This window comes from Pimephales promelas, chromosome 25 (assembly GCF_988280905.1).
Source record: "Pimephales promelas chromosome 25, fPimPro1.hap1.1, whole genome shotgun sequence".
Lineage (NCBI taxonomy): Eukaryota > Metazoa > Chordata > Actinopteri > Cypriniformes > Leuciscidae > Pimephales > Pimephales promelas.
Window position 1 is genome coordinate 10,876,240 of NC_142793.1, and position 26,706 is coordinate 10,902,945.

Genomic DNA, 26,706 nt, shown 5'->3' on the forward strand with positions numbered 1-26,706 from the left:
TTTTTCCATCTTAAAAATATATCTAAATTACGACATGCTCTCAATGACAAATGCAGAAAAGTTATTTCATGCGTTCATGAGCTCAAAGCTAGATTATTGTAATGCTCTACTGGGTGGTTACCCCATACACTTAATAAACAAACTGTGACCATGTGACCTGCGCTATATTTTTGAGTCACTTTGGCCTTAGAAACACATTTTTAGTTTGATAATAAAACATAAAGCCTCAGGTTTTTAATAATATAATTATCTTTTCAATATACAATCATTTAAATGGACATCTGATCAAAAGGTCTGTCAGTGATTGACTAAAGCCGTTGGACCAGACCTCAATCACTGAGGATACTTTCACACAGCAACAGACTTATTATGTTTAAACACAAATTGGTTAAGACAAATAGTCACAATTGCATTCTATAACCAAAACTGTCTTTATAAAATTATTAATTTTTAATTAAACTTTAATTAAAATGAAAACACCCCTAAAATTACGAAAAGCTAAAGGGCTACAATTAAAAAAAATTCTAAAGGACAAATTGTATTTGTAAAGTACAAATAACTGATAAATCACCCTTCCACTTGGCTCAGAAGTTTGAGGGGGAGGCGTTTTTGAATACAACCTAAATAATATTCATGATGAGCAATTTTTAATGCAATTCTTTGGAGATTTTTTTGTAAGTTTATTTTGTTTACCTTAAAATTACTAGATTTTATCAATAACTAATATAATTTAAGCAAATTCTTTCAACATAAATACAAAATGATGTTCCCAATACATGCATTCCTCTGTTATATCAGCTCAATATCTTATCTCTGCAGACCTCGTATGAGGAAAAAAATATATATAACATGAATGATATTTCCTCTTGCCATGAGATGGAGCAAATAGCCTACTAATGAACTGTTCCTTTGGGGCTTAAAGTCAGTTACTACTTTTCTCTTCAGTATTTCTTCAGGTAGTTCTTCAGGTCTATAGACATTATAACATATTGTTTTTGGTAACGTTTTAGCTTTTAAAGTTTTAATTTTGAGCAATTTTTGCTGTTGTTTTTTTCTAGTGTTTTTTCTGTTTATAATGAAGTGCCAAATATTGTAATACTTCAAGTTATTAATGCTTAAAGTACAACTTTGAAGAATATTTATTTGAAAATGATGATTTTAATCTGCTGTTATAACTCTTATACTGTCTATGTTATAACTTTACCATTTATTTTGCATTTATGTGTCTACCATTTCATATCTCTGTGGTCTGCATTATTTGTGAAAAACGTTTTCAAGTTCAAGTGTGACAAAAGTGCCAAGCACTCCCATGAACTCATTTTAAAGATAAAATAAAATTGAGTTTCGGGTCAAAATGACCCGAGGAGAGTTAAACGGGCACGTGATATCACTTCTGCCTCCCAACGACGTGCCTAATTAATATTCATGAGCAAAACAGCGGTTAGTCTGTGAAATCAATTCACTTTCCCCAAAAAGTTTGGCCGCTTTAGAAACGTTCAGAACCACAGATTTACTCATTGAATGAGTAGATCTATGACGATTTCAGGCACATTTAAAAGTAGGTGTTTGAGTTTCTCCTTCGATTTGAAGTAAAACGGAGCGTCGAAATGGTGAACTGCGGTCTTGTGACTCAGAAAAATGTGCCAGGTACGTTAAGTTATGAATTCTGTTTACTGTGTAACTTATTTAACGTTAAGTGTTACTATAATATTGGATGCATTTTTAGATTTAAACCCGACAGATATAACGTTATATATATAACGGTCAACTGGGACAAGTTCAAAATGGTAGCTACTGCCTGGGGCCTGCCTGTTGTCACATGTTGCGTTCTCATTTCTATTAGCTAATGTTCAATATATACATTTTTCATTATCTCTTAGAGAGCTGTATAAGGTGTAACGTTATTTGTGTTGTTCTGTTGGTTTGTGTGACTCAGTGCCTCTGAAGAGCATCTCAGTGGAGGTCTGTGTTCAGGATCATGTCTCCACAGTCTCCTCCACTCTGCTGTATGTGAATGAGGAAGAGCGCCCCCTGGAGGCCTTGTTCGTGTTCCCTCTGCCCGCTGATGCTGCTGTCTGCCACTTCAGTGCCAAGATCGGAGAGCAGGAGATTGTGGGAGAGGTGCAAGAGAGAGAAACCGTGAGTCCAATTATAAGTCTGTAGGAAGCGTATTTTTCACTGTGTGCAGCACGTAATATATTTGTGTCTTGCAGGCGAGGGATCGGTATGATGACGCTTTGAGTTCGGGTCAGCAGGCGTTTCTGCTGGAAGAGAGCGCAGAGAGTCCTGATGTGTTCGGACTGAGTGTCGGGTGTCTGTTGCCGGGTCAGAACGCTGCCGTCACCATCATCTACATCACCGAGCTCGATGTGCAGGCCGACCACTCGCTGCGCTTCTGTCTGCCGGCTGTGCTCAACCCCCGATACACACCAGCAGGTACAGCAGCTGCAGACACTAGGGATGGGTATCTTTAAGGTTTTATCGGTATTACTACTCTTACCGATACTGCTTATCGATCCGGTACTTTAACGGTACTTTTTTTTTTTAAGAATAGACCCCTTTTGCGCCAACGTCACAGTTACGTCACGGCGCTAGCTGGAGGCAAAACAAAGTGAAAACTGGAGGCGGCCTACATAATAAAGAGCTTAAATTACTTATTATTTTTAAATGTCATCTTATTGTGTTGTTTGGTGCAAGTATCAATGAAAAATGAATATGCTGTATCTGGATTTTTTATTTCTAGAAAATATTCACATGATTAAAATCGCACCGTAATGTCACTCTTTACATTGTCGTCATCTCGGCGCTGGCTCTGCAGAACTACGGATCATACACACAAGTCTTGTACAGGTCCATTCAGCACATAGTTATAGGCATCTAAAGATTTATATGCCCTCAGTTCCTCTTTACGATCTGTTTCTCTATAAGGTAGGTGTAGAAGTCAGGCCACTCAGCCTAGGTAACGTAACGTTAATCCTGTCAGATCGTCCATGCATTGAGTGAGTGTGTAGGCGGCTACGGGTCGGCCAATCTGGTTCTGTCCGTTAAAAATAACTTTTGGAAATAACAATCGCGATCCTGGACAGTAAGTGTCCTTACACATTAAGATAAAATCTGGTTTTCTCCAGTCATTGTTAAAAAACAAGCTAATAAAACTTGCTAACTAGCGTTAGTGAAGTGGCCAGAGGGATCGCTCTGCCTCCACCTAAGCTCCGCCCACATAAAAACGTCACCATGTTTACCAACTGAAAAGGGGTCTATTAAGAACATAATTAACTTTATATTTTGAAATGTAAAATAGAAAAAGCAATACTTTAACAAAATGAAGAAAAAACTAATTTAGTGATCAAATGTAAAATAGCACTGGATAGTTTATCATGGATAGATTAATGCTTATTAAATCTAAAATTACTCATTCAAGAGCTGAGAGTGATTTTCTCTACCTTTTGTTGTTTGATTTGCATTAATGGCTCAATCGTCAGCAGGTTTATTAGTCTACTGCCCCTTTAAGACCGAGTGCAGATCTATTATAGGTGACTGATTTTCTCCCTACTATTTACGTCCATTTAAGACATAATTGTGTTTAAGTGAATAAACTGTGTTTAGTAAGTCTCAGAGCTGGTCATTTTGTCATTTTTATGTATATTTGACAGTTTAGGACTCACAAAGCCCAAAGTAGGCTATACTTTTCTTGTCTCATTGCAGTCTGTTTTGGAGCGCGGGCACCGCCTGTGAACAGCATGTCTTTGCGCAAGTTTTTGTGTTTTTAATAGCCTTTTTTTAACTAGCAACAGTAGAGACAGCATTTTTCAACAATCGCCTATCGTGCTGATTCTGACGGTACGTTTGGGTTTTAGGAAGAACTGAAAGCGCTGTGAAGTGAAGGGACTTGCGCTGGATAGATCATGCGTCTCGTTTTTAACGGTTTTATCTCAAATATCTTCTTTTTACAATCTTTGGAAGCCGAAATCTAAAATAAAATTAGAATAATATCCCAGATCTAAAGTGTAACCACGTTTGAATGTTTAGTTCTGTCCTCATTGTCACTCATTAAGCAAGCTGTCGTGTTGTGCGTGCTGTGGCTCCGCGTGAGAGATCTCTCTCTCTCTTCTGAACTGCGAATAGCAAATTTGCCACACAGATAAATGGTTTAATTAAAATATAGTTTATATATAGAAATGTCTGGCGAGATAAACCTGTTCAAGATAACGTCTTTATAGGAATAATAAATAGTAGCCTACGTGTATTTTCTTAATTTCTCCAGTACCGACAGCAGAACCGATAACGTCTGACACACACTTTATTAGTTTCAGACCACTCACTCTCTATCTCTGTGTGTGTGTGTGTGTGTGTGTGTGTGTCAGGTTCAGGAGCTGGTATAGTCTCAGAGATTTCATCAGTATGTGCAGCTGCTCCCTACACGCTGACACTCAGTGTCCATGTGAGCTCTCCAAAGCCCATCTCCAAACTAGAGTCCAACTGCACTCTGGATCCTCTAGTGTTCCTCCGCTCGGATCACACTCAGGCTACGGTACTGTGTGTGTCTTCATGTGTTTATCTGGATGTGTGAGCACAGTAGTGTTATTCATGTGTTTTTATGTGTGTAGGTGAATCTGAGTCCTGGTCACATGTTTGATAAGGACGTTGAGCTGTTTCTGTACTATCAGGATACCCATCAGCCCTCTGCTGTAGTGGAGGCAGGAGTGGCCACTGCCCCATCAGGTCGGACCTGCAGATCACTGGCATTATGGGATTGAGTGATCAAGGTTTCACTGACTCTCTCTCTCTCTTTCAGGCTCTCTGATGAGGGACCCAGTGGTCATGATAAGTTTGTACCCAGAATTCCTAGAGGAAGTGATGTCATCACTGGCAACACAAGGAGAGTTTATTTTCGTGATGGACAGATCGGGCAGTATGAGTGATGTGATGCATCATGGGAAAGGAGCACAGACGCGCATAGAAAGTGCAAAGGTAAGATTTAAATGTGCATTTGGGTGTGTTGACACGTATTCAGATGAGACACACTAGAAAGCCTTTCCATGTCTCTCTATTATAGGACACTCTGCTGTTACTGTTGAAGAGTCTGCCCATGGGATGTTATTTCAATATCTTTGGATTTGGCTCTCGTTTTGAGGCCTTCTCTCTCTAGTAACTATATCTCCATTCATATATATATTCAGATATTCAGTTTTTAAAACTGCCAGGAGATGAGATGTGTGTGTGTTTCACTGCAGTGAGAGTGTCGAGTACAATCAGGACACAATGGATCGGGCGATGAGGAGTGTGAGGAGAATGAAAGCAGACCTGGGCGGCACAGAGATTTTACAGCCTCTAAAATACATCTACAGTCAGCGCTGTAAGCCCAACCACCCCAGACAGGTACAGCAACACCTCAACATGCATGAGTGAATGAATTGATAAAATCACTGTATGTACATTTATGAGTTTTGAAGTGATACAGCTCAAAATTTAAAAGGATTTTCTTCCTTTGAATATCAATGCTCCATTGTATGTGTTAAAAAGATGTAGTGACAGATAAAGGAAGTGCAGTAATTTTATATTAAATCTGTCATGGACACTTTATTTAACCCCTCTGAGACAATTTACAAATGTAAGCCTTCATAAAGATCCAGAGTTTTTTCTTTTTAAATTGATATATTATAACACTTAGCTATAACACTAAGCTAGAAAGTAATATTTTTGAACTATAAGATTTTTTCGGTAGGATAATTGTCATAATTATTCAAACTGTATTTTGCAATGTAACATTGCTGTTTTTAAGACACTGACTAGGGTACAAAATTATGTTAAAACGGGGGCAAATAAAAAACATGAAGAGGTTCTTGTTTTTACCATCTAGTCATAGTCAATACAACATCAGCTTGTATACCAAGATGTCCAAATATATTCAACGGAAATATTTTTTTAAATGTTTGCTGTATACTTAAAAAAATAGGTTATATAACCATATAAAATTGCTTTTTTGAGAGGAAAAATTATATCACATTACATGTATACATAACACATTCGGCACGTTTACACGGATGAGCTGCATTACCACTGGGGCTTCTGATGACTGTAGTATTTCATGGAGTACAATCGTGAAATACACTGAAGTCATGAAATTAATTACTGTGGATTTTATTAACAGTAAATTGTTTGATTGTTCTCCTCGATTTTAATTAAGCTGTGCCTTCCTAACCTCCCCAATGAGCTGCTATTACAAGATATTGGTTAACATTTTTTCTGCTTTGCAAATTTTGTCCAAAGGTGCTGCCAAAGGATTTTCCATGTCTGATATAATTTGTTCTCTCATCAGCTGTTCATCTTCACTGATGGAGAGGTGGGAAACACTAAAGAGGTGCTGGACCTGGTCAAACATCATGTTCACTCTCACAGGTAAAGGTCTGCTGGGTTTCATCTTCCCATCATTCATCTCTTCATCATTTACTGTAACAGAGTTTATTGTGTGTTCAGGTGTTTCTCATTCGGGATTGGTGAGGGTGCAAGTAGCGCCCTCATCACAGGAATGGCCAGGGAAGGATCTGGTCACGCTCAGTTCATCACAGGCACCGACCGCATGCAGCCCAAAGTAAAGCTCTCCACTGGATTTCACAGCCACAAATGTTCCCTAGTCAAATGTCTCAATGTTTTTTTCTTTCTCTTCAAACTATATCAGGTGATGCAGTCCCTCAGGTTTGCGCTGCAGCCCCCTGTGTTTAAAATGTCTATGCGCTGGACCCTTCCAGATGGCGTTAAGGTTGAAAAACTGTCTCAACCCATCAAAGTGCTCTTCCAGGGTCAACGGGCGCTTATTTACGCACAACTTAAAGGAGAGGTAGGATGGCATTGCATGTATTTTTCATGTATTAATTACAAATATACATGAATTAGAATGAATGAATTAGAATCATTTCTGAATTAATCATATGCTTATTTTTTACTGATTAATTGGTGTTGTGGCAGACTAACAAGAATAAGAAAGAACGTAAACATTAGTCTTTTTCACAAACAAAGCTATTTTTCAACTTGAGACAAGGGATGGGTATGGAGAACCGGTTTTAAATTTACATTCGATAAGAATGCATTTTAATTCTGCTTATCGGTTCCTTTGTGAGCATTTTAATGTGATTGAATTGCAAGAAGACCCGTGCACTGTTTATCCAAAGTGTGCGCATAGAAGCCGCCTCTCTCACTGAATGTTGCATGAGTTCCTTCCACGTCTTTTTAAATTTGAATGGATAAATACACACAAAATATTACAATAAAACATGTTCATTAATAGGTCTGGGTAATAAATATCGATTTCTCGATATAAATCGATTCTCATTTTTACGAACCGATATCGATTCTTAAATCTCAAGAATCGATTAGTCATCCTGTTTCATTTGAATGAATGGAACATTGTATTGCGGCTGCGCGCATCCAAAAAAATCGCAATAATCTTTGTCCTTTGTTACTATTGATATGAAACAAAGTCTCAAATTTCAAATTACGTCCATTTTCTTTAGAAATTCAAAAACATAAATAACGTTTTGGCGCTGTGGCGTGAGATCGCTCTGGCGCAGCTCTAGAGAAGCAGCAGCGCTGATCTCTCTTCCGGCTTAATAATACCAGTTACAGCGGGAAATAAACATGAATGAGCATCTGAAAGTGTGTTAAAAGATAGAGTACAACTTATCGAAATTTGTATCATGTTACATTGATTCGCTCAATCAGCGTTTCAACCGTGGAAAGATGTCAGTTAAACAGCTTGTAATCAATGTCATGTAACGTCATATTTACCTCAGAAGACTCACATAAACTCGTTAGTCAGCTAGAAAAAAATAACTCCAGAGAGGAGCATTTTGCTAAATATAAACACCATATTACATGCATTATAATCTTAATGTTCTTCAATATTTAATGCATATTTGAATAAATCTGGCAAGTTTTTATGACAGCCACCATTTAAATGTTTGTATTTCATATAATCTTCTTCTTATAAAAATAAATAAAAGTGTAATTAAGTGTTTGTATAGCTACATTATTACCTTCATATTAGGCTAATGAAGTCTGTAGGCTACAACTAGACTCCCATAGTTTACAGCATTTAAGAGATTTGATTCCCTTGAGAAAAATGGCCATTTATTGTAACTGATATCCCAAATAATCGATATTGAATCGAATCGTAATCGAAATCGAATCGAATTGCAAGCTTGTGAATCGAAAACGAATCGAATTGTGAAATTTGTCTCAATACTCAATAACCTATTAATTAATATGTTGGCTTTGTCCAGCTTTTAAAGGGACAGCAGCCTAAAATTCTTGCTGCCATCTCTATAATGGCATTAATCATACAACAAAAGAGAGTGAAAATGCACTCACTGTTCTTGAATGAATAACTTTTGTAACTATATTTTTAATGTATATTTTATATATGCAAAGTTATTTTACAGTTTTTTTTCTTCAGTTTTATCTTGGTTCAGTTGTTTTTATTTGTGTGATTGCTAATTTGTTTTATTTGTGCTTTTTTAATTACTGAGTGTTTACTTGTCTTTAAAATTGCTTGAAATTTATATTAGTTAGGCCATTTTTTTTTTTTTTGCTGTGATATTTTTAAACCATAGGCAATAGTTCCTTGTATTATTATTAGCTTGTTAATTTTTGTTAATGGTATTCAGCGACAATGAAAGGTTTTGCAATAAGACTTAATAAGAATTAATGTGAATGACATCCAAGGTTTTTTTATAACCTTTTTGGAACCAAAATTAGGAAAATCGATAAGCAGAATTGGATTTGTTATAGTTCAAACCAAACCCAACCCTAGAGGAGACCTATAATACAGTTCATGAGTCTTTTCAACCACGGTGTGTTTATAGTGCTTTTGTGATCCTTTTTAAAGCCTGAAGGTTTAACTACCTATTATACTTAAATTAGAGCCAGACTGATATATCGGCAGGCCGATATTAGGCATTTTCCAAACTATCGGTATCGAAAGCATTTCTATCTTTAAAGTATTTCTTTAATAGCGCGTGACAGTTATAGCAATGAGACGGATCATCTCTCCTTGGCCTGTTATATTGAAAATGTATGTTTTACAGTTTGCAGTATGACGTAGTGTTGTCATGATACCAAAATTATTGTTTCAATACCGATACCAAGTCAAGTATTGCGATTTCGATACTTTTTCGATACTTGTCTTTTCCTGAAAAGGAAAGTATTTCTTACAAGGCGTTTCATATGCACTTCCTTTGCATGGGTCTGTGCTCTTTAATGCTGTAATAACCTAATATAAATAAATCACTGACATGCACATGCTCTGATTATAATCATATAGCCGATAGATCATTTTGCTGATGTTTTGTATCCTTTATTTTAGCAGCTTGCAAATTATTTATGCTATCTATGAAAGTTGGGGGGAAAGTTGTACACCTAATACAAAAATAAATGAAACATCTCCAGTTAACTAGCAGATAATTCATTTGGTTCGCTATTAAATAAGAGATCTAGCGCTAAAATCTGTTGTTGTTGTTGTTGTTTTTTTTAAATCAAGCACCGCTCTTTTTCGCTGCTCTCAGTTGGATACAGTGTCTTTTGCGGCTCGCGCAGTCGCGCACCGTCTTCACATGGACGCGCGCTTCAAACTATCGCCCTTGCAGAGACCTCTGGATTGTGTTGCTAATAACTTGCAATGTACTGTATAACTATCAGACCGGCCCTCGCGGCCTCGAAACACCACCGGCCCACCGGGAAAAGATCCGACTCTCCTGATTGCCACTCCGCTACTGACAGGCGGCCACTGTATCACGTGTGCTCGCGCGTGCAGCCGTCTCGCGGTAGTGATTAGGCTTGTTCGACTTCATGCAGCTCTGCGCAGACCGATCAGCGGCTGACTTGAAACAGTGCATGCCGGTTAGAAATGTTGTCCGACTTGATGCAGCACTGACTCCACGTGACTGTGACGTATGCCATCAAAGTACCGCGAGAGCGATACGAGCCGCAGGACTCAGCCAGCGCAGCTTCTCAAGAGCGGCTGCACGAGCTCTGATGATGTCACAGCTGTTCCACGATTCGCCGGATTCAATGCATGACAACGATCATGTGCGTTTCGTGTTTGTTCTCGCACATTTATTTCCACTAAAGCTCACAAATCAGTTTTCTATAACAGTTAATAGTCTTTTCATGTAGTTTCGATGTTATATTGTGTCATGTTTATCAAAATAAAACTGATTAAAAAAACGTGGATTCCACGTCATTGATTATAGGCTTATTTTGAACTTTATTCTAGTTCAAACAGATGCTGTATGAAGCAGTAAAGTATTGAATGAAAATGTGTCTGAAATATCTGTTTATTTGGCAAATGTTGCGTTTATTTCACTTCGGCTGTGGTATAAGCATGCAAACACCACGTGAGCCGTCACTACGGGAACCAGAAATTGTCCGACTTCACGTCTCCGTTTGCAGCTCCTCCCCGCCTGCACGCGGCTTTTCTCGCCGATCGGTTGCATCCAGCCGCAGGCAATGTCGAACACACCTTTTGTCTCATGACAGCTGCAGCTTCTTTGCTGCGTGCGTGAGGAAAAACACAGACGTTTATAGGGAGAGACTGGAAGCGTGCGTTGCACACACCAACATGAAATACGTCTCTTACAAATCTGGGTCGCGGTCATTCAGAAAAGTATCGATACTAATAAATTTAAGTATCGTGAGGTTTTTAATTTCCGAGTATCGCGATACTTTTGAAGTATCGGTGCACCGTGCAACACTAGTATGACGTTATCCATTGCTAAATTATGGCTCATCATAGACTAGCTGACCACAAAGCTAGCTAATGTCACTATCATCAGTCTGTTCTGTTGTGACAATAAAAGAAACAAGTTTCTTTTTAAAATGCATTATCATATTATTTTAGTTAAAACTCATGATTAACTACAAATAACTAATGTTAGGGAAATCTGTTAATGTTTTGTTTCTGAATAAAAAAAATATCGGCCGATATATCGGAATATCGGATTTTAAAACCAACAAATATTTGTATCGGTATCGGCCTTCAAAATCCTTTATCAGTCGGGCTCTAACTTAAATACTTAGAAAAGAAGCCAGAAAGCTCATATATTTTAGAGCTTTATTTGCTATTAATCAATCTTTATACTTTTACTGTCTCATAGAGTTCAGGAGGCTCTGAGGGAATGGTGACAGTCAAATACAGGCTTAAAGATCGACCGGTTACAAACCAGCTCCGCTTCTGCCTCAAACCAACTGAGGAAACTGGGTAACACACACAAACATGCATAGCAGCCCATTCAATTGGACTGACATACACTTTGCTTTTCAAATCTAACAAATTTCCTCCATGTTGTTGCAGGTTGGCCGTCCACCGGCTGGCGGCTCAGACCCGGATCCGTATTCTGGAGCAGAAAGAAAGGGATAGTAGTGCGAGGCTAAATAGCATCAGGAGAAAGATAGTGGAGCTCAGTGTTCAGGCAGGAGTGAGCAGTGTTCATACATCCTTCATTGCCGTTAATAAAGACAGCAGAGAGACTGTGAAAGGACCCCTGTTAAAGAGAAGAGTGCTGACATACGGTTAGTCCGAACATGTGAGAATGTCTGTGTCTGTAAATCCAATGTTCCCTTATACATTTCATATGATAATCACAATCAATTTCTGTTTTAGGGTTTCGACATTTTCCAAACAGACCATTGTTAAGAGGCGGAGGTCCCGGCTCTGATTGTGTGAGTATGAATCATTTTTACAGCCTGTTGACTATTTACTATAGTACATGTGATGTTTCTTCTTTATTAATGTCAAATTAAGTTTTGGAAATGTATTTAGAAAGTTCAATTTTGCCTTAAATATGTGAAATAAATGTGTTTATTAGGAATACGACGAGGAGCCTTCCGTGGTAAGATAAATCATATCTCATGGTTTTCTGCTCTGAATGTGTATTGGTCTTTTTTTGTGTGTGTGTGTGTTTGAATGACAGCAAGGATTTTAAAAACTTTTCAATTCTCAGTTTGCAATGTAAAATGTATTTTATTTTTATTTTTCTGTTTTAGGGAGGATGCGGTAAGTGATTCTCTTCAATCTTTTTGTGCCTGTAAGAATGTATTTGTGTTGTGTGCTAAAACAAGAGTCACAACTTTCTACTTGCATCTAGGGCTGCACGATGTATCACTTTAACATCGATATTGCGATGTGCGAATCCACGATAGTCACATCGCAAGGATGTGCGATGTCACTATAGGGATCGTAGTTAAGGCCATTGCACACCGAGCACGAAATATTCGTATGCGTATTTTCGTGTTCGTCAGCTTAAAAATTCGTCACGCATAGAAACCTTGCACACCGAGTCCGTTGCGTATTTCTTAAACCTTTGCGGGAAAAAACGCAAAAATACCAAATGGATTCGTCAAGCAGTGAGGATGATTTTTGCCCTCTCTCTTATTGAAAAGGGAAGAAAGAGAAAATATTGTGTCCATCCAATCCTGAAATTGCGCCGAGAGGAAGGAGAGTTCCTTATCAAGGAGTTGCGAATTTATCCTGAGCGATTCAAAATTATTACCTCATAATGTCAGTGGGACAGTTTGATGCTTTGCTAGCGATTCTGGAGCCACATATTAAAAACAAGACCACCAATTTCCGTGAACCAATCGATTCTGAACGGAGACTGGCAGTGTGTCTGAAATGGACCAGGTATGGACACACACACACCCGCGCGCGGCCCGGTGGAAGCGCTGGGCAGACAGAACAGCTAGGCTGTTATTGTGTATATTGTGCCCAAATAATACATTAGTTATCGAATAGGCTGCTCAATCACACCTTATTCGATCCTAAATTTCAATCGGATTGAAAGGGGAGGTTTATTAATTTCATAATCCAATATAGAGAAGAGAACATAAACACTTGATCGAATTGAAAACCGAAACTGAAAGCACGGTGCATATGTGCAATGATTTGAGGACGAGCTCCCCCCGGCCCTGAATTGTCAAAAGACCTCTCAAAATGCTGGCTCTGGATGTGAAAAACGCAGAAAATCGAACCCGATCCGATTAATTTTATGACGGACGAAAGTTTCGGAGGCGGTGTGCAAGCGTGACTGACATAACGTGAGGTCGAATTTTTTTTTTAACGTGCGAAAATTTCGGATGCGAATTTCGGACTCGGTGTGCAATGGCCTTTAATCTGTGATTCGTGATCAGTAGGCTACGTGCCAGCAGCTCCCTGCCCCGTAAGGCTTGTGATTCACAGATTAAATGCAAAGTTTAACCATCATAGTGTGAGAGTTTATCAATTTGCAAGTCCTGTCAGTTTAAACATCAAGTGCAAGAAGACTGGAGCTTGCGCGCTGTTTTCTGTCAGTCTTACTAAAGCGCATTTTTGTCCCGCCAAAGCTTGACCGGTGAATGATGTAGATGTGTGATGCAGATGACGATGATTGACTTCTGCGCTCGTTTAAATGAGAGAGTGAATGTCCCGGTCGCGCGTGCAGTCTCACGCCGCCTTCACACTGGCAGTTGAAATCAGCTCCGATGCGGCTGCGAAACGACCGGAAGTCATTCATTTCCTATGGAGATTCGCAGACCGCATGCGAATGGGTCCGAAACGGGTCCGACCGAGTGCGGTGCGAAGAAAATCGTGTCCGTTGGTCATCCGGATGCGTTCAAAAATTTGAACTCTTGCGAAAAGCTACGGACGGTTCCTATCCGACAATTCCAGCGGAAGTTGACCGTTGCTATGGTACTGATAAACAAACCTGAATTATTAACTTTTAATAAAATAAATATTGATTTTATAACGATAAGTTGTGATGTCATTTTTTATTTTCATGACTTTCTAACGTTTATAAGGGCAGTTAATACAATTAAATTGAAGGTAGACATTGAACTATTGACCACTATATCACATTTTTTAGCCGACCTGACATGTCAACGTCCTGAGCAACTTTCCTCACGCAGCATAACCCTCATCAGAGAGATCATACAGAACTGACAGAATCAAACTTTAATCTCCCCGCCATTTTTGTTCTACCCGCGTCCGACGCTTTTCACTGTGTAGTACGACGTCCGTTGGGAACGTATTGCGTATTACGGAGCTGATTTCAACTGCCAGTGTGAAGGCAGCGTCACCGTCTTCAAACTGTCTTGATCTCTCTCCCGCCCTCGCGCAAATCAATGATTTGAGTTGACTGAATATCTTTGAGAATACATGACGGTAAAAGGTCAGAAGACATGTTTTTTCTTTTTTCTAAACTACCGCTGGTTGTGAATTGCCGTTCCACACATTCAGATGACATTACATAAACCACACTTTGATTTAAAAAAATGCTATCGAGTGATGAAATGTTTTCTGTGTTGACACAAATCTTGTGTGATGTTCTAACCTGCCTGGATAATCACACAACGTGTGGCGTGGTCCGTTAATGACACGTCTGATTCGCGAACTAATGACTCATTTGAACCGATTCACTTTAATGAATGGTTAAAACAACTGATCTATTCGACACTGAACTCAAGATACATAAATCGGGAACACTTAAGGTTCCATTTATTAAAGTCTAGTAAACTACATTAATAATAATAATTCATTACATTTATATAGCACTTTTCTCTGCACTCAAAGTGCTTTATAAAGGGGGAAGGGGACTCTCCTCAACCACCACTAATGTGCTGCATCCTGTTAACATAACATTAACAACATTAGTAAACATTCAATTAATATTAGTTTCTATGCTGATTTACTCCATGACAAAACCACCCCAGTCATTCTAGAATGATTCATTCTTTCCAAATAGAGCTATTCAAGTCATCTGGGGAAAGTGTTGTAATATCGCAATATATATCGCGGAAATATAAAATATCGCAATGCCATTTTTTACCAATATCGTGCAGCCCTACTTGCATCCATTTTGTAACATTTACCGTAAATGACGGAAGTGTGAAAACAGCTTTTTTATGGATTCATTGACATTTGAAAACAAATACTGACCTCGGCCTTTAGGATTATACTAAGAAACATTTCAGTCAAAATGACCATATCAATCCATCCCTATTGCGAAGGCTTTTCTTGTTTGTTAGTACTTTGGTATGTGTCTGTTCTTAGATGTTTCTCCAGATCTGAATCTGTTCTGACTTTTGGTTTCTCTTCCAGCAGACGCACAGTCACGGGTCAAGTCTACGTCACTGCTGGGTAAATGGCACCCCAATGTCGTATTAGTTTTGTGAAATCTTTTATTTAATTATTGCTTTATTTAATTGAATTATTTTATTTGAGTAATTTAGTTCTTCAAATTATCAAGACTGTACATTTAATATGTTAATTTATTAAAAATACCTAATGAGACACAGTGAATAGAAGAACGAGATTGAAGCACACTCAACAAGAGCACAGAACGCTTGTGTCGAACTGGCCTGGTAATACCAAACTCCGCTACTTGGCTTTGCTTCGTAGACAGAGTCTGGAGTGGCATCATTGAAAAGTGTTTTCTTTATCGCGAGGGGGTGCTTTGGTTATGCGATCGAACTAAACCTGTAAACACATAAGTTATGTGATGCGAAAACGAAACCATCGAGCGAAATACCGAAGTGCACATGGCTGTGAACGTCTTTTGTAGATTATGTGAAGTACATCTGCGCATCCACGGCACAATCGGGGCCTCTTAACTAATATTTGACAGTAGAGGGAAACAGGAAAATATTTGTAGCCAACTGTTAAAGTTAGGATTAGTTCTGTTAAACACAGCTCTTTGTTCATTTCGAGTCTGTCGGAAATGCTGCAACTTAATTGTAAGATTACAGCATGACATGGGAATATTTATGAACTGGAAAAGAAAGGAGACACTGACCTGTCAAAAGGGAGCTAGTTTGAGCACAACAGATAAAAGAGACCAAGATACTCTCTCTGTCAGGAGTAGAGCCACATCACGTTCAAAATGTTTAACAAACACTCTTCTTGGTCGGGCTCCAGTTTGCAAATGCCGGGAATATTCTCCACAACAGAGCGAATTGCATCCCGTGTCTCCATATCCGCGGTCGTTTTCGATTTCCCCAATCTTAAACTCGCCGCTTAGCGTCTACGTCACAGCTCTCAGCCCGCCCTCTGTTCGCTGATTGGCCGGCTGTTTTCAGGCCGGAGGAAAACAAAGAGACATGTCGCTGTCTCAGACTCTATACAGAAGCAAAAATAAATAGAGCAGAAGTACGAATTCTGACGTAGTAAAGCTAGTGTCGAACCATTTGTGCCACAGGTATGAACCCTTAAAGGTCCCATTCTTCGCGATTCCATTTTTCAGACTTTAGTTTGTGTGTAATGTTGCTGTCAGTACATAAATAATACCTGTAAAATTATAAAGCTCAAAGTTCAATGCCTACTGCGATATTTAACAGAAGTCCCCCTTCAAAGCATACAGCGATCGGCCTGTTTGGACTACATCCCTCTACTTCCTTTTTTAATGTCGTAACTAGAACAGTTTTTTGACTAATCTCCTCCCTGTGGAATATGCATTAAAAGGGGGCATGGTCTTGTTGCGCTCCCACGGAGAAGAAGCACTTCAGATGCGCATGCATCTCCAATTTATGGTAAGAGGCGTGACCTTTCCGGGCAACGTGCAATAAGCTGCTGTCCAATCACAACACAGGAACCGCTGGCACAATCAGAACTCGTTACATATTTCTGAAGGATGGGACCTCATAGAACAAGGAAGTCATCGGGCTGTTTTTTTGGACAGTGAAAACAGCCGTTTACAGACAAGTAAATTGTGTGAAAAATACTGTTTTTTTTACACGTGAAACATGTTATTTTGCACACTGTAAACACAATCAAAGCTTCAAAAAAGCATGACGAACGGGACCTTTAAACTCATGTGGCTTGTTGAGGTGAGGTGTGCTGTTATTTTCTAAGCTATCAGATGTAGGGTGTTCGTCTGGGAGCTGGTAAGAAACCACCCACAGTATGTTAGCATTGTGGCTACACATTTTCATGCCAAGCAGCACTTACATTAGTTTAGAACATGTAATATAAACTTATTAAAATTATAATGTCAGAATGTTTCCGTCGTATATATTCAGTATATGCATCTTGAAATGTGTTGTCTTTTAGGGAAGCGACGTTGGTCTCACAACTTGGGTAAGAACGTGTGTTTTATATAAATATTTGTATAATTTATATATTAATTTTATTAATTTATTAGACCCTGATCCCCAGAAGGACTTGTTACTGAATGGACATATAACTTCTCTTTCTTTAAATGTGTGTTGAACTGCAGACCCGTTACTCCAGCTGGTTTCTCTCCAAAAGGCGTCAGGCTGCTGGGATCTGGACGTCACACTGGCTGATGCGTTTGGGAAGACGGAGGATGAGCTGACCAATCAGAAATCAGCACAGGTGAGATGTGATGAATAATAAGACAGAGATGATTGTGTCCAGTAACTAATGCAGTGTATGATGTTTGTACACAGATGGAGGGGTCAGTATGGGCCACTCTCCTGGCTCTGATCTGGTTATACGGCTGTAAAATAGACCAGCGGGTCGAGTGGCAGTTTGTGGCCATGAAGGCAGCGTCATGGATCGGCTCTCAGAAAGGTGAGATCTCCATTCCAGACCACATTCACTCAGTCAGCGTTCCTCAAATATCTGCAGTTCTTGATGATTCGAGTGTGTGTGTTTCAGTGGGCGATCTGTCTGAGTGTGTGTGTGTGGGTAATGTCCTGCTCGGATGTCAGGTGACCAAAGAGACTATGGGAATCTAAAGACATCAGTGTTTCTACTTCCTGTGCCGTCAGAAGACGAAACAACTGTTACAGTTTCATTTACTGTTTTTCCTTTACTTGTTTCTTTAAGGTTTAATCAGTTTAATTTGTTCAAATCAACACCGATTTGTAAAAATATGTGAGTGACCTGCAAGATCATTTGAGTTTTATTTACCGAAGTAAAAGGAGTTTTGGCTTTCTTATATAATTTTCCCCCCAAGATACAATCATTTAAATGGATCAGGTCACACATAAAAACTGTTCTGTTCTGTGTTTTTGCGGTTTTGAATTTGAAAATTATTTGAATCAGATTAAAAAAAGTGTTTAAAAAAGACGAGTCCTGTTGGTTCTGTTTGGTTTTCATCATTTCAACACTCTTAGTGTATTAGCCAAGTAATAGTGTAGTAATAGCATAGGTTTATTGCTCATGTTTACTCTGCTGTTATTTATTTATCTGAATGCCTGTAATCAGGCAAAACAGAAGAGACTATTTATCATATAACACAAACAATGCATTGTTTTAAACATATAAAAGGTTGCTGCTTACGCTTAACATTGACACTTTTATTACCATTTCAAAATAATCCATCAAACAGTTGCGATTTGAGGAGCATGCACTGATATTTTCAGTTTTACTCGTTTGCATGTTGTTCGATTTAACCACTTGTAATTCGGTTTTAACATTTTAGTATTCGTGGTAAACTTGTAAAGATGCTGCAGAGTTGCTTATTTCATCAAATCCCCATGTTTCCAGCCATACAGAGAATTGTGTGTTTTGCGGAAAAAGATGAAGGTTTACATAAAATAATTCATGCATGTCAAAGACAAACATTTCTCATTGTGATATAATAGTAATGTCTGGTTGAAGTTACTCCGGCCTACCAAATGGGGAATGACAAAATAATCCCCACTGAAACTTTATTATGCCACCACAAATACATTCAAGAAATGTATCAAATTACATTTTAAAAGATCAAAGCAAAACAAGTAATTAAAACAAAACTATTTGGCTGTTGGCTCATTTACAAACGAGGTAATAATTAAATTACGACACTATTGAGCATACACAAACAGTTATTAGAAAAGAAGCTTAACTTCATTCGACGCTGAAACATAAACGTTACTGAAAACAGTTTCTGTGATCTTAGGAGCGTACAGTAATATGAGCGCTGTCGGTCGCTCCATGGCGGCAATGGTGGTCTCGGAGAAACATTTATGGTTAAATCTGACGGGCATCAAGGAGAAAGACAGGGCTTTCCTCCTTGATGCCCCGATTTCGCCTTCTGGCCTGTTCGGCGACGCCGTTAATACCGTTGTCGACAGGTTTCAGGAGGCGAAAAAACAATCAGCGGCCTTCAAAAAATTTCTCCCTTGCAGCTCAGTGTCCAAGAAGTCTGCCCCCAGTGGGCAGCCGAAACCTCAGCCACCTACCAGCTCCTCCACTTACAGGCAGGTTCAGAGAGAGAGCGTCGCGTCTAGAGCCCCCCCTCAAGGAGCTTGGGGGCATAGACGGCGCTCTCAATCTAAACCACAAGCCAAGCAGGGCGACCTGAGGGCCGTCCGGCAGGCTAAGAAAACCTCTAAGAGGTCCTAGCTGTGCTAGGATCTCTGCGGGCAGCCCCACCCATGACGGAGGTCGTCTCCCTCGCAGAGCCCGCAAGAAATCGATGCTGTTCTCCCACCGTCGAGTACGTTTCAGGACACATCGGTTTCCAGCGATCGCAAGCTGCTTTGTCCGCCCCACGAGCCTGCGGCCGGGCAGCGATTGCGTTCGCCCATCGAGAATCGTTTTCGGTCCTGTCCTGCCGGAAATCCGTTTCAGGAGGTCGAGAACGAATCCCGATTTATACCCTAAACCAGGCTCGAGGTGGTTCCCTTGGTAAAACATTTCGATACATGGAAAAATCGAGCAAATATTTCCCCGTGGGCACTGCGTACGATACAGTATGGGTACATGCTGCAGTTCGGGTTTCACCCTCCCAGATTCAACGGGGTGGTCTGGACTGTAGTCGAACTGGCGCAGGGTCGGGTATTGGAACAGGAAGTAAACTCCCTGCTGGCAAAGGGGGCTATAGAACATATTCCTCCACTAGACAGGGAGTCCGGGTTTTACAGCCGCTACTTTATAGTTCCCAAAAAAAGATGGGGGGTTGCGTCCGATCATAGATCTCAGATATCTGAACCGCTCTCTGAGGAGATGCTCACTATTCCCATGATCGTGAGTCAGATTCAATCCGAGGATTGGTTCGTCACGATAGATCTAAAGGACGTATACTTCCATATATCCATCCTTCCATCCCACAGAAGGTTCCTGAGGTTCGCTTTCGGGGGCGAAGCGTACCAATATCGGGTTCTTCCGTTCGGCCTAGCTCTCTCAGAAAGCATGTCAGTCGTGGCCTATATAAACCATCAGGGGGACCTGAGGTCTCGCCCTCTATGCAGACTGGCGCATCAGATCCTCCTGTGGTCCCAGGGGAAATTGTTGTCTCTGAGAGCAACATACATCCCAGGAAGTCTAAATCAGGGAGCAGACATCCTGTCGAGAGAGGGGCTGAGGCCCGGGAATGGAGACTTCACCCCGAGGTGGTCGAGTCAACATGTCAGAGGTTGGGCCCAGTGGAAGTTGACCTGTTTGCGTCTCGAGAGACGACCCACTGTCCACTGTGGTTTTCCCTCACCCCTCCAGCCCCGCTGGGGCTGGATGCTATGGTACAGACGTGGCCGAGGCTGCGTCTGTATGCATTTCCCCCGAACACTCTGCTCCCGGGAGTTCTAGAGAGGGTCCGTCACGACGGGATCAGTTTACTGCAGGTAGCCCCATTGTGGCCGGCCCGAGTATGGTTCTCAGACATAATATTGCTCCTAGACAGCCCTCGGTGGGAGATTCCCCTCAGGAGGGACCTGCTGACACAGGAGGACAGCTCAATATTTCACCCTCGGCCAGAGCTATGGAAACTGTGGGTCTGGCCCCTGAGGGGGCACAGTACCTAGAGGCCGGCCTATCAGCTGGAGTAGTGGAGACCATACTCAGCTCTAGAGCTCTCTCCACAAGGAAACTGTATGGCTTAAAGTGGAATGTATTTATTAATTGGTGTAGGGGGCGTGAGGTTGACCCAGTTAACTGCCCAGTGGCTTCAGTGCTGGAGTTCCTCCAAGATCGCTTCTCCTCTAATCTTACCCCGTCCACGCTCATGGTATAAGTGGCTGCCATTGCGGCTTTCCACGCTCCGTTGAGTGATGGGCCTCTGGGGAGACACCAATTGATCATACGTTTCCTCCGTGGGGCTTGGAGGATGAGGCCTGCAGCTCCTACCAGGGTTCCCTCATGGGACCTGGCAGTAGTTCTCAAAGGGTTGGCTGAGGCCCCCTTCGAGCCACTGGAGTCGGCTGAGGCCAAGCACCTAACGCTGAAGGTCGCTTTTCTGTTAGCCATCACTTCTCTGAGGAGGGTGGGACATCTTCAGGCACTCTCTCTATCAAACGAGTGCCTGGAGTTTGCTCCAGGCGACATTAACGCTATCCTTCACCCTAGGCCTGGCTATCTGCCTAAGGTGCCGTCTAATGCGGCACTGCCTATGGTTCTGCAGGCATTTCATTCTCCACCTCACCTGACGACGGATGAGGAGAGACTTCATAGGCTCTGCCCTGTCAGAGCACTAAGAATATATATTCAGAGGTCCTCTTCATGGCGGAAGGCAGACCAGTTGCTGGTGTGTTTCGGGTCGCCCAAAAAGGGGCTTCCGGCCTCAAAACAAACCATCAGCAAACCATCAGCTGGATTGTCAATGTGATTTCCACAGCTTATCAGGTGCATGGTATGCCTTCACCTTTGGCTGTGAGGGCTCATTCCACTAGAGGCATAGCGTCCTCTAGGGCCCTTCTCGCAGGGGCACCCATCCAGGAAGTCTGCGATGCAGCTGGATGGGCCACCCCACATACCTTCATTAGATTTTATAGCTTAGACATTCCGTCGACACCAGGCTCTCTTGTGCTCGCGTCCTGAGTGTGCCTGTGAGCAGCTTCACACCAGGACAGGCAGGGCGCGTTGTGTCGTAGAGGGTACTCGTTCCCCCAAAGTGTCATTTGACGCAGTTTGAGTTCCCTCGATAGGGAACGTCCTCGGGTTATGACTGTAACCCTTGTTCCCTGAGAAGGGAACGAGAACTGCGTCTCGTGGCCATGCCTTCCCCTGCCTGGGAGCGCTTGCTTCATCACAGAAGCTGACATGTTTTGTGTGCCGGTTCCTTATATATGCTTCCGCCTATGTGTCGTCACACATCACGTCATCACGTTGATCCAATCGGAGATTGGCTTAGTTTCATTCATGCTTCGGAGGCGCTACGCTGACGGGCGTTCCCCCAAAGTGTCCTTTGACGCAGTTCTCGTTCCCTTCTCAGGGAACAAGGGTTACAGTCGTAACCCGAGGACGTTAGCCATCTTCTCACATTCATCTTCATACACATTTGTGTATGTTAGTGTTTGTGTGTGTGTGTGTGTTGCACATCCATAATTGCAAAGGGGGCGCGATTACAACTCTGTAAGTACATAAATGTATCAAATAACCATACCGAGACGTACTGGTCCATTCTCATTTGTGTTTATTCTGCCGGAGTCTCTTCGTCATCTGGGTCTGATCAGAGACTATTTATATATTCCGATTCAAACATGTAACGTTACGGCTGAATGGGTCTCTCACTCTCTCAGCCCGTCTGCTTACCGACTGCCATAAGTATGCAAGTGACTCCCGCATCCAAAGGCAGGGCGGGCATATGCAGCTCATTTGCATTTAAGGTCGTATACATCAAAACAGCTCATTTTAAAACAGGCCCCATAAATGACATTTTCAAATGGTTATAATAAATTAACTGTGGGGTATTTTGAGCTGAAACTTCACAAGTACATTCTGGGGACACCCGAGATCAATAATACATCTTGTAAAAAGGGGCATAATAGGTGCCCTTTAAGAAATTTTATTCCAGTATCAACAAGGCACAGGGAAGATTCAAATAAAGCATGAATCCCCATCAGATCGTAAGTCATTTCAAACACTCGTTGGTGTCTGAAAGTGAGTTTTGAGCTGAAAAGATTTCAAACTGTCTTAAATGTTGAAGTTAGCTGGTTGCCTGATATAATAAAATGAGAAATGAGCAGCGGTGTTGACCGTCACCTGACTCAAATAAACTTTATTCATGATCGCTCCTCAAACCCCAGTTGGCCCGTTTTGGACAAGGTATTCGCCAAGCCGTTGGCCCAATCAAGCCCTGGAAGTGTCAGTGGAAACAGCTATTGTGTGTGTATAAATCGCTTTTACTGTAACTTTACCATTTCAGAGTTTCATTTGCATGTAATGAAAAGTTGACTAAACTTGAACTTTAACCGCACTTGACTGAATTTGTCACGTTTTAATTTGGTAAAGAAATATTATTATCATAAAATTTATTTTTGAGATTCAATAATATGCAAAATCAACTGTTTTTCAGATTCCGGTTTTGGAATTGCAATAAAAGGTAATCGCACCCAGCCCAAATAAAGAATGAGATTTTATTTAAACAAATCATTTAATAATATATCATAAATTTGTGTGTGTTGTCTGTTCTTTTTTGGCGCTTATCACCCTGATTTAGGTTGTGTGTCAGGCATAATGGAGGTCTCTCACCGTGACATATCAACAGGTAAAAGCCCCAATGCACTCATGGGAAAGTTCTTTTTGGTTCTTCACTTGAGGGTAAAAAGTTCTTGTTCTCTTTTTTTCAGGGTCTGCAAACAAACTTGCAAAAGGATTTTTGACAAGTAATACCATGAACGCACAGTGTCACTAAATGTGAAACAAAAATGCAGCGTCACCTTATGGTAAATGATCATTGTTTGTCATTTGCAGAGGTTCGGAATTTCTTCCGCCATGGTTCGAAGTCTGCAGCCGCCCTGACTGACTCGCAAAGTCATGGTATATACAGTACACACACACACACACACACTCACACTCACAAATGTCAGTGGAAATGGTATGGAACACATTGCATGATACAACATTGCACGTGTGCTCTGTTTTATAATGAACATTTTGACAAATGTAGATTTTATTCATTAAAAAATTCATTAGATTTTATTTGATTTATTTAAAAATACTTTATGCACATATTATCAACAATATAATTTTGTGTTCATCTGCTCCTGATCCCCAGAAAGACTTGTTACTGAATGCACATATAACTGCAACTACAACTGCAGACCCGTTACTCCAGCTGGTTTCTCTCCAAAAGGCGTCAGGCTGCTGGGATCTGGATGTCACACTGGCTGATGCGTTTAGGAAGACGGAGGATGAGCTGACCAATCAGAAACCAGCACAGGTGAGAGATGATGAATAATAAGACAGAGATGATTGTGTCCAGTAACTAATGCAGTGTATGATGTTTGTACACAGGTGGAGGGGTCAGTATGGGCCACTCTCCTGGCTCTAATCTGGTTATACGGCTGTAAAATAGACCAGCGGGTCGAGTGGCAGTTTGTGGCCATGAAGGCAGCGTCATGGATCGGCTCTCAGAAAGGTGAGATCTCCATTCCAGACCACATTCACTCAGTCAGCGTTCATCAAATATCTGCAGTTCTTGATGATTCGAGTGTGTGTGTTTCAGTGGGCGATCTGTCTGAGTGTGTGTGTGTGGGTAATGCCCTGCTCGGATGTCAGGTGACCAAAGAGACTATGGGAATCTGAAGATGTCAGTGTTTCTACTTCCTGTGCTAAAAAACAAAACTAACACTAACTAACAGTAAGACAACTAACAAGTTGACAGCATAGATTCATCAGTGTAATAGCTTTAAATATTTATGATCCGATAAATGAATGTAAAATGCAGCTAAATCAACCAAAATGATTTAAAAATGGCCTTAATGGAGATTTTTGCACTTTATTATTGCATCAATTATCACGTATTGCACTTTTTGCATTTGTGATCATCTTTATTTTAAACATCCTGTTATTAATCGTTGTTACTAATACTATACATTTGCACTTACCTGTACTTATCTCTACTTTGTCGACTAAATCAAACTGTTTTAGTGTGTGCGTGTGTGTGTATACATACAGTAGTCAACATTTGAAGTGGATTAAAAAAGTTAATCAAAGTTATCCTAAGACAAGAATGGGTATTGTTCAAAAATTTAACGTATAAATTTGATGAAAGGTTTTGATCCACTTCAAATGTTGACTGCTGTAGATTATAGGTACTTTCTGCTTTTCTGTCTTCAGAAAAAAAGGATCTTGCATTGTGTCTTGCCATTCAGGTCCTCTAGTGTCTATCTGACTATAAATGTAACGGGTGTCATGTGACAGTATTATATGAGTGTTAATTAAATAATGTGCATTAAAAACAGCATTGGAAACCTATCTGTACTTTGCCTTCATATTATTGTTACTGTTCAAATTGATTTGAGATGCGTTGGAAGTTGTGACATTTTAGTTGATTAATTTTTCATTTGATGCATCCATCTACTTTGTCGGATACTGTTAATAAACAAATGTTACTATTGAAAGTGTACATTTAAGAGAGTTCATTTTCGAAAAGCTCACACCATCAAAAGTGGCCGCAGTTGCAGAAACACCCAAATTTAGTGAATATAAAAACCATACAAGGCTGACATTTAAAACAGTAGCCTTGTTTTTGGACTTGCTCAAGTTACAAAAAAAACCCAAATCAAATGGTCAGTAAGAAAGATACGGACGGATATGCACAGGTAGATCATTTTAAGTGTAACATACAGAGCAGTTTGTCTATAACTTAAATATTTGTAAATCACTGTTTTTAAAGGTAAATGTCTTTTTGAACCCGTTTATCAGATTATTATTAAATGTATAATCCTGTAGGGGGCGGTAATTCAACATCCACGTGCCGTTCATACAGTGAAGAAAAAGACACAACAGCATCAGAATGGACTTTGATATAAGTACGCCTGCTTCCTCATGAGTCTGAGAATAATATTATAAATCACACTGATCATATACAGTTATTAAACAGTTATTTTTATTAACATCATCCAGAGCGTTTTAATGGTGTCAGGAAGCGCCACTGGTGGATGACTTCTGGCATTTGAACCTCTGAGCAAGAACTTCTAGGACCAAACAGCCATGACGGGAACCCCTGGTCCGGGACAGACAGGGTAGGAAGCTTTAAACTGAAACAGAGAGACATAATTTACATTTATTCATTTAGCTGACGCTTTTATTCAAAGCGACTTACAATTGCTATATACTGTATATCAGAGGTCGCACACCTCTGGAGCAACTAGGGGTTAAGTGTCTTACTCACATTGGTGCCTCACAGTGGATTCCAACACGGGTCTCTCACACCAAAGGCATGTGTCCTATCCATTGTGCCATCATTCAGCACCCCGTCACACAAACCCCCGGGCCCGGCAGTGGCAAGATTTATTAACTGACTGTGAGGCGCTAATGATGGGAACTTCTGGGACAGGGTGGACCGGACGGAAATAACGAGGAGCTTGGATACTGTTGTGGCTGAGATGGTCATCATGAGTGCTGACCTTGTGACAAGAACAGGAATCTCTGGTGTGCCTGTGGCAGGAATCACTGGGGCAGCCATGACTGGGAGCACTGGTATTGAGGAGGCAGTCACATATATCATAGATCAGTCGTATCAGGACCCTTGTTACCGGCTGTGACCAGGAGAGGGAGCTCTGTCATCGGAGAGGCAGAAAGCTCTGGCATTCAGAAGCCATGATGAAACCTCTTATCGCGCGCCCTCTGCGGCAGCGGCGGCGACGACTCATTCGAATGTCTGCCCTATCAACTTTCGATGGTACATTCGGCGCCTACCATGGTGACCACGGGTAACGGGGAATCAGGGTTCGATTCCGGAGAGGGAGCCTGAGAAACGGCTACCACATCCAAGGAAGGCAGCAGGTGCGCAAATTACCCATTTCCGACACGGAGAGGTAGTGACGAAAAATAACAATGAAGGTCTC

At 40.9% G+C, this 26,706-nt stretch overlaps 1 protein-coding gene across 1 annotated transcript; it reads left to right on the plus strand.

Annotated features, from left to right (window-relative positions):
- Positions 1-1,604: 1,604 nt before the first annotated feature.
- LOC148965042 (von Willebrand factor A domain-containing protein 5A-like) lies at positions 1,605-25,085 on the plus strand. The gene is made up of 26 exons (XM_089127378.1): positions 1,605-1,647; positions 1,937-2,139; positions 2,214-2,436; positions 4,365-4,531; positions 4,608-4,722; positions 4,796-4,971; positions 5,057-5,148; positions 5,235-5,379; positions 6,320-6,399; positions 6,478-6,592; positions 6,680-6,838; positions 11,151-11,254; positions 11,348-11,565; positions 11,657-11,715; positions 11,862-11,885; positions 12,040-12,049; positions 17,078-17,104; positions 17,244-17,362; positions 17,437-17,560; positions 23,208-23,234; positions 23,352-23,399; positions 23,482-23,517; positions 23,606-23,671; positions 23,914-24,074; positions 24,149-24,272; positions 24,360-25,085. The coding sequence occupies exons 1-26, from the start codon at positions 1,608-1,610 to the stop codon at positions 24,437-24,439; spliced, it is 2,742 nt and encodes a 913-aa protein (XP_088983504.1). The 5' UTR covers positions 1,605-1,607; the 3' UTR covers positions 24,440-25,085.
- The last annotated feature ends 1,621 nt before the right edge of the window (positions 25,086-26,706 follow it).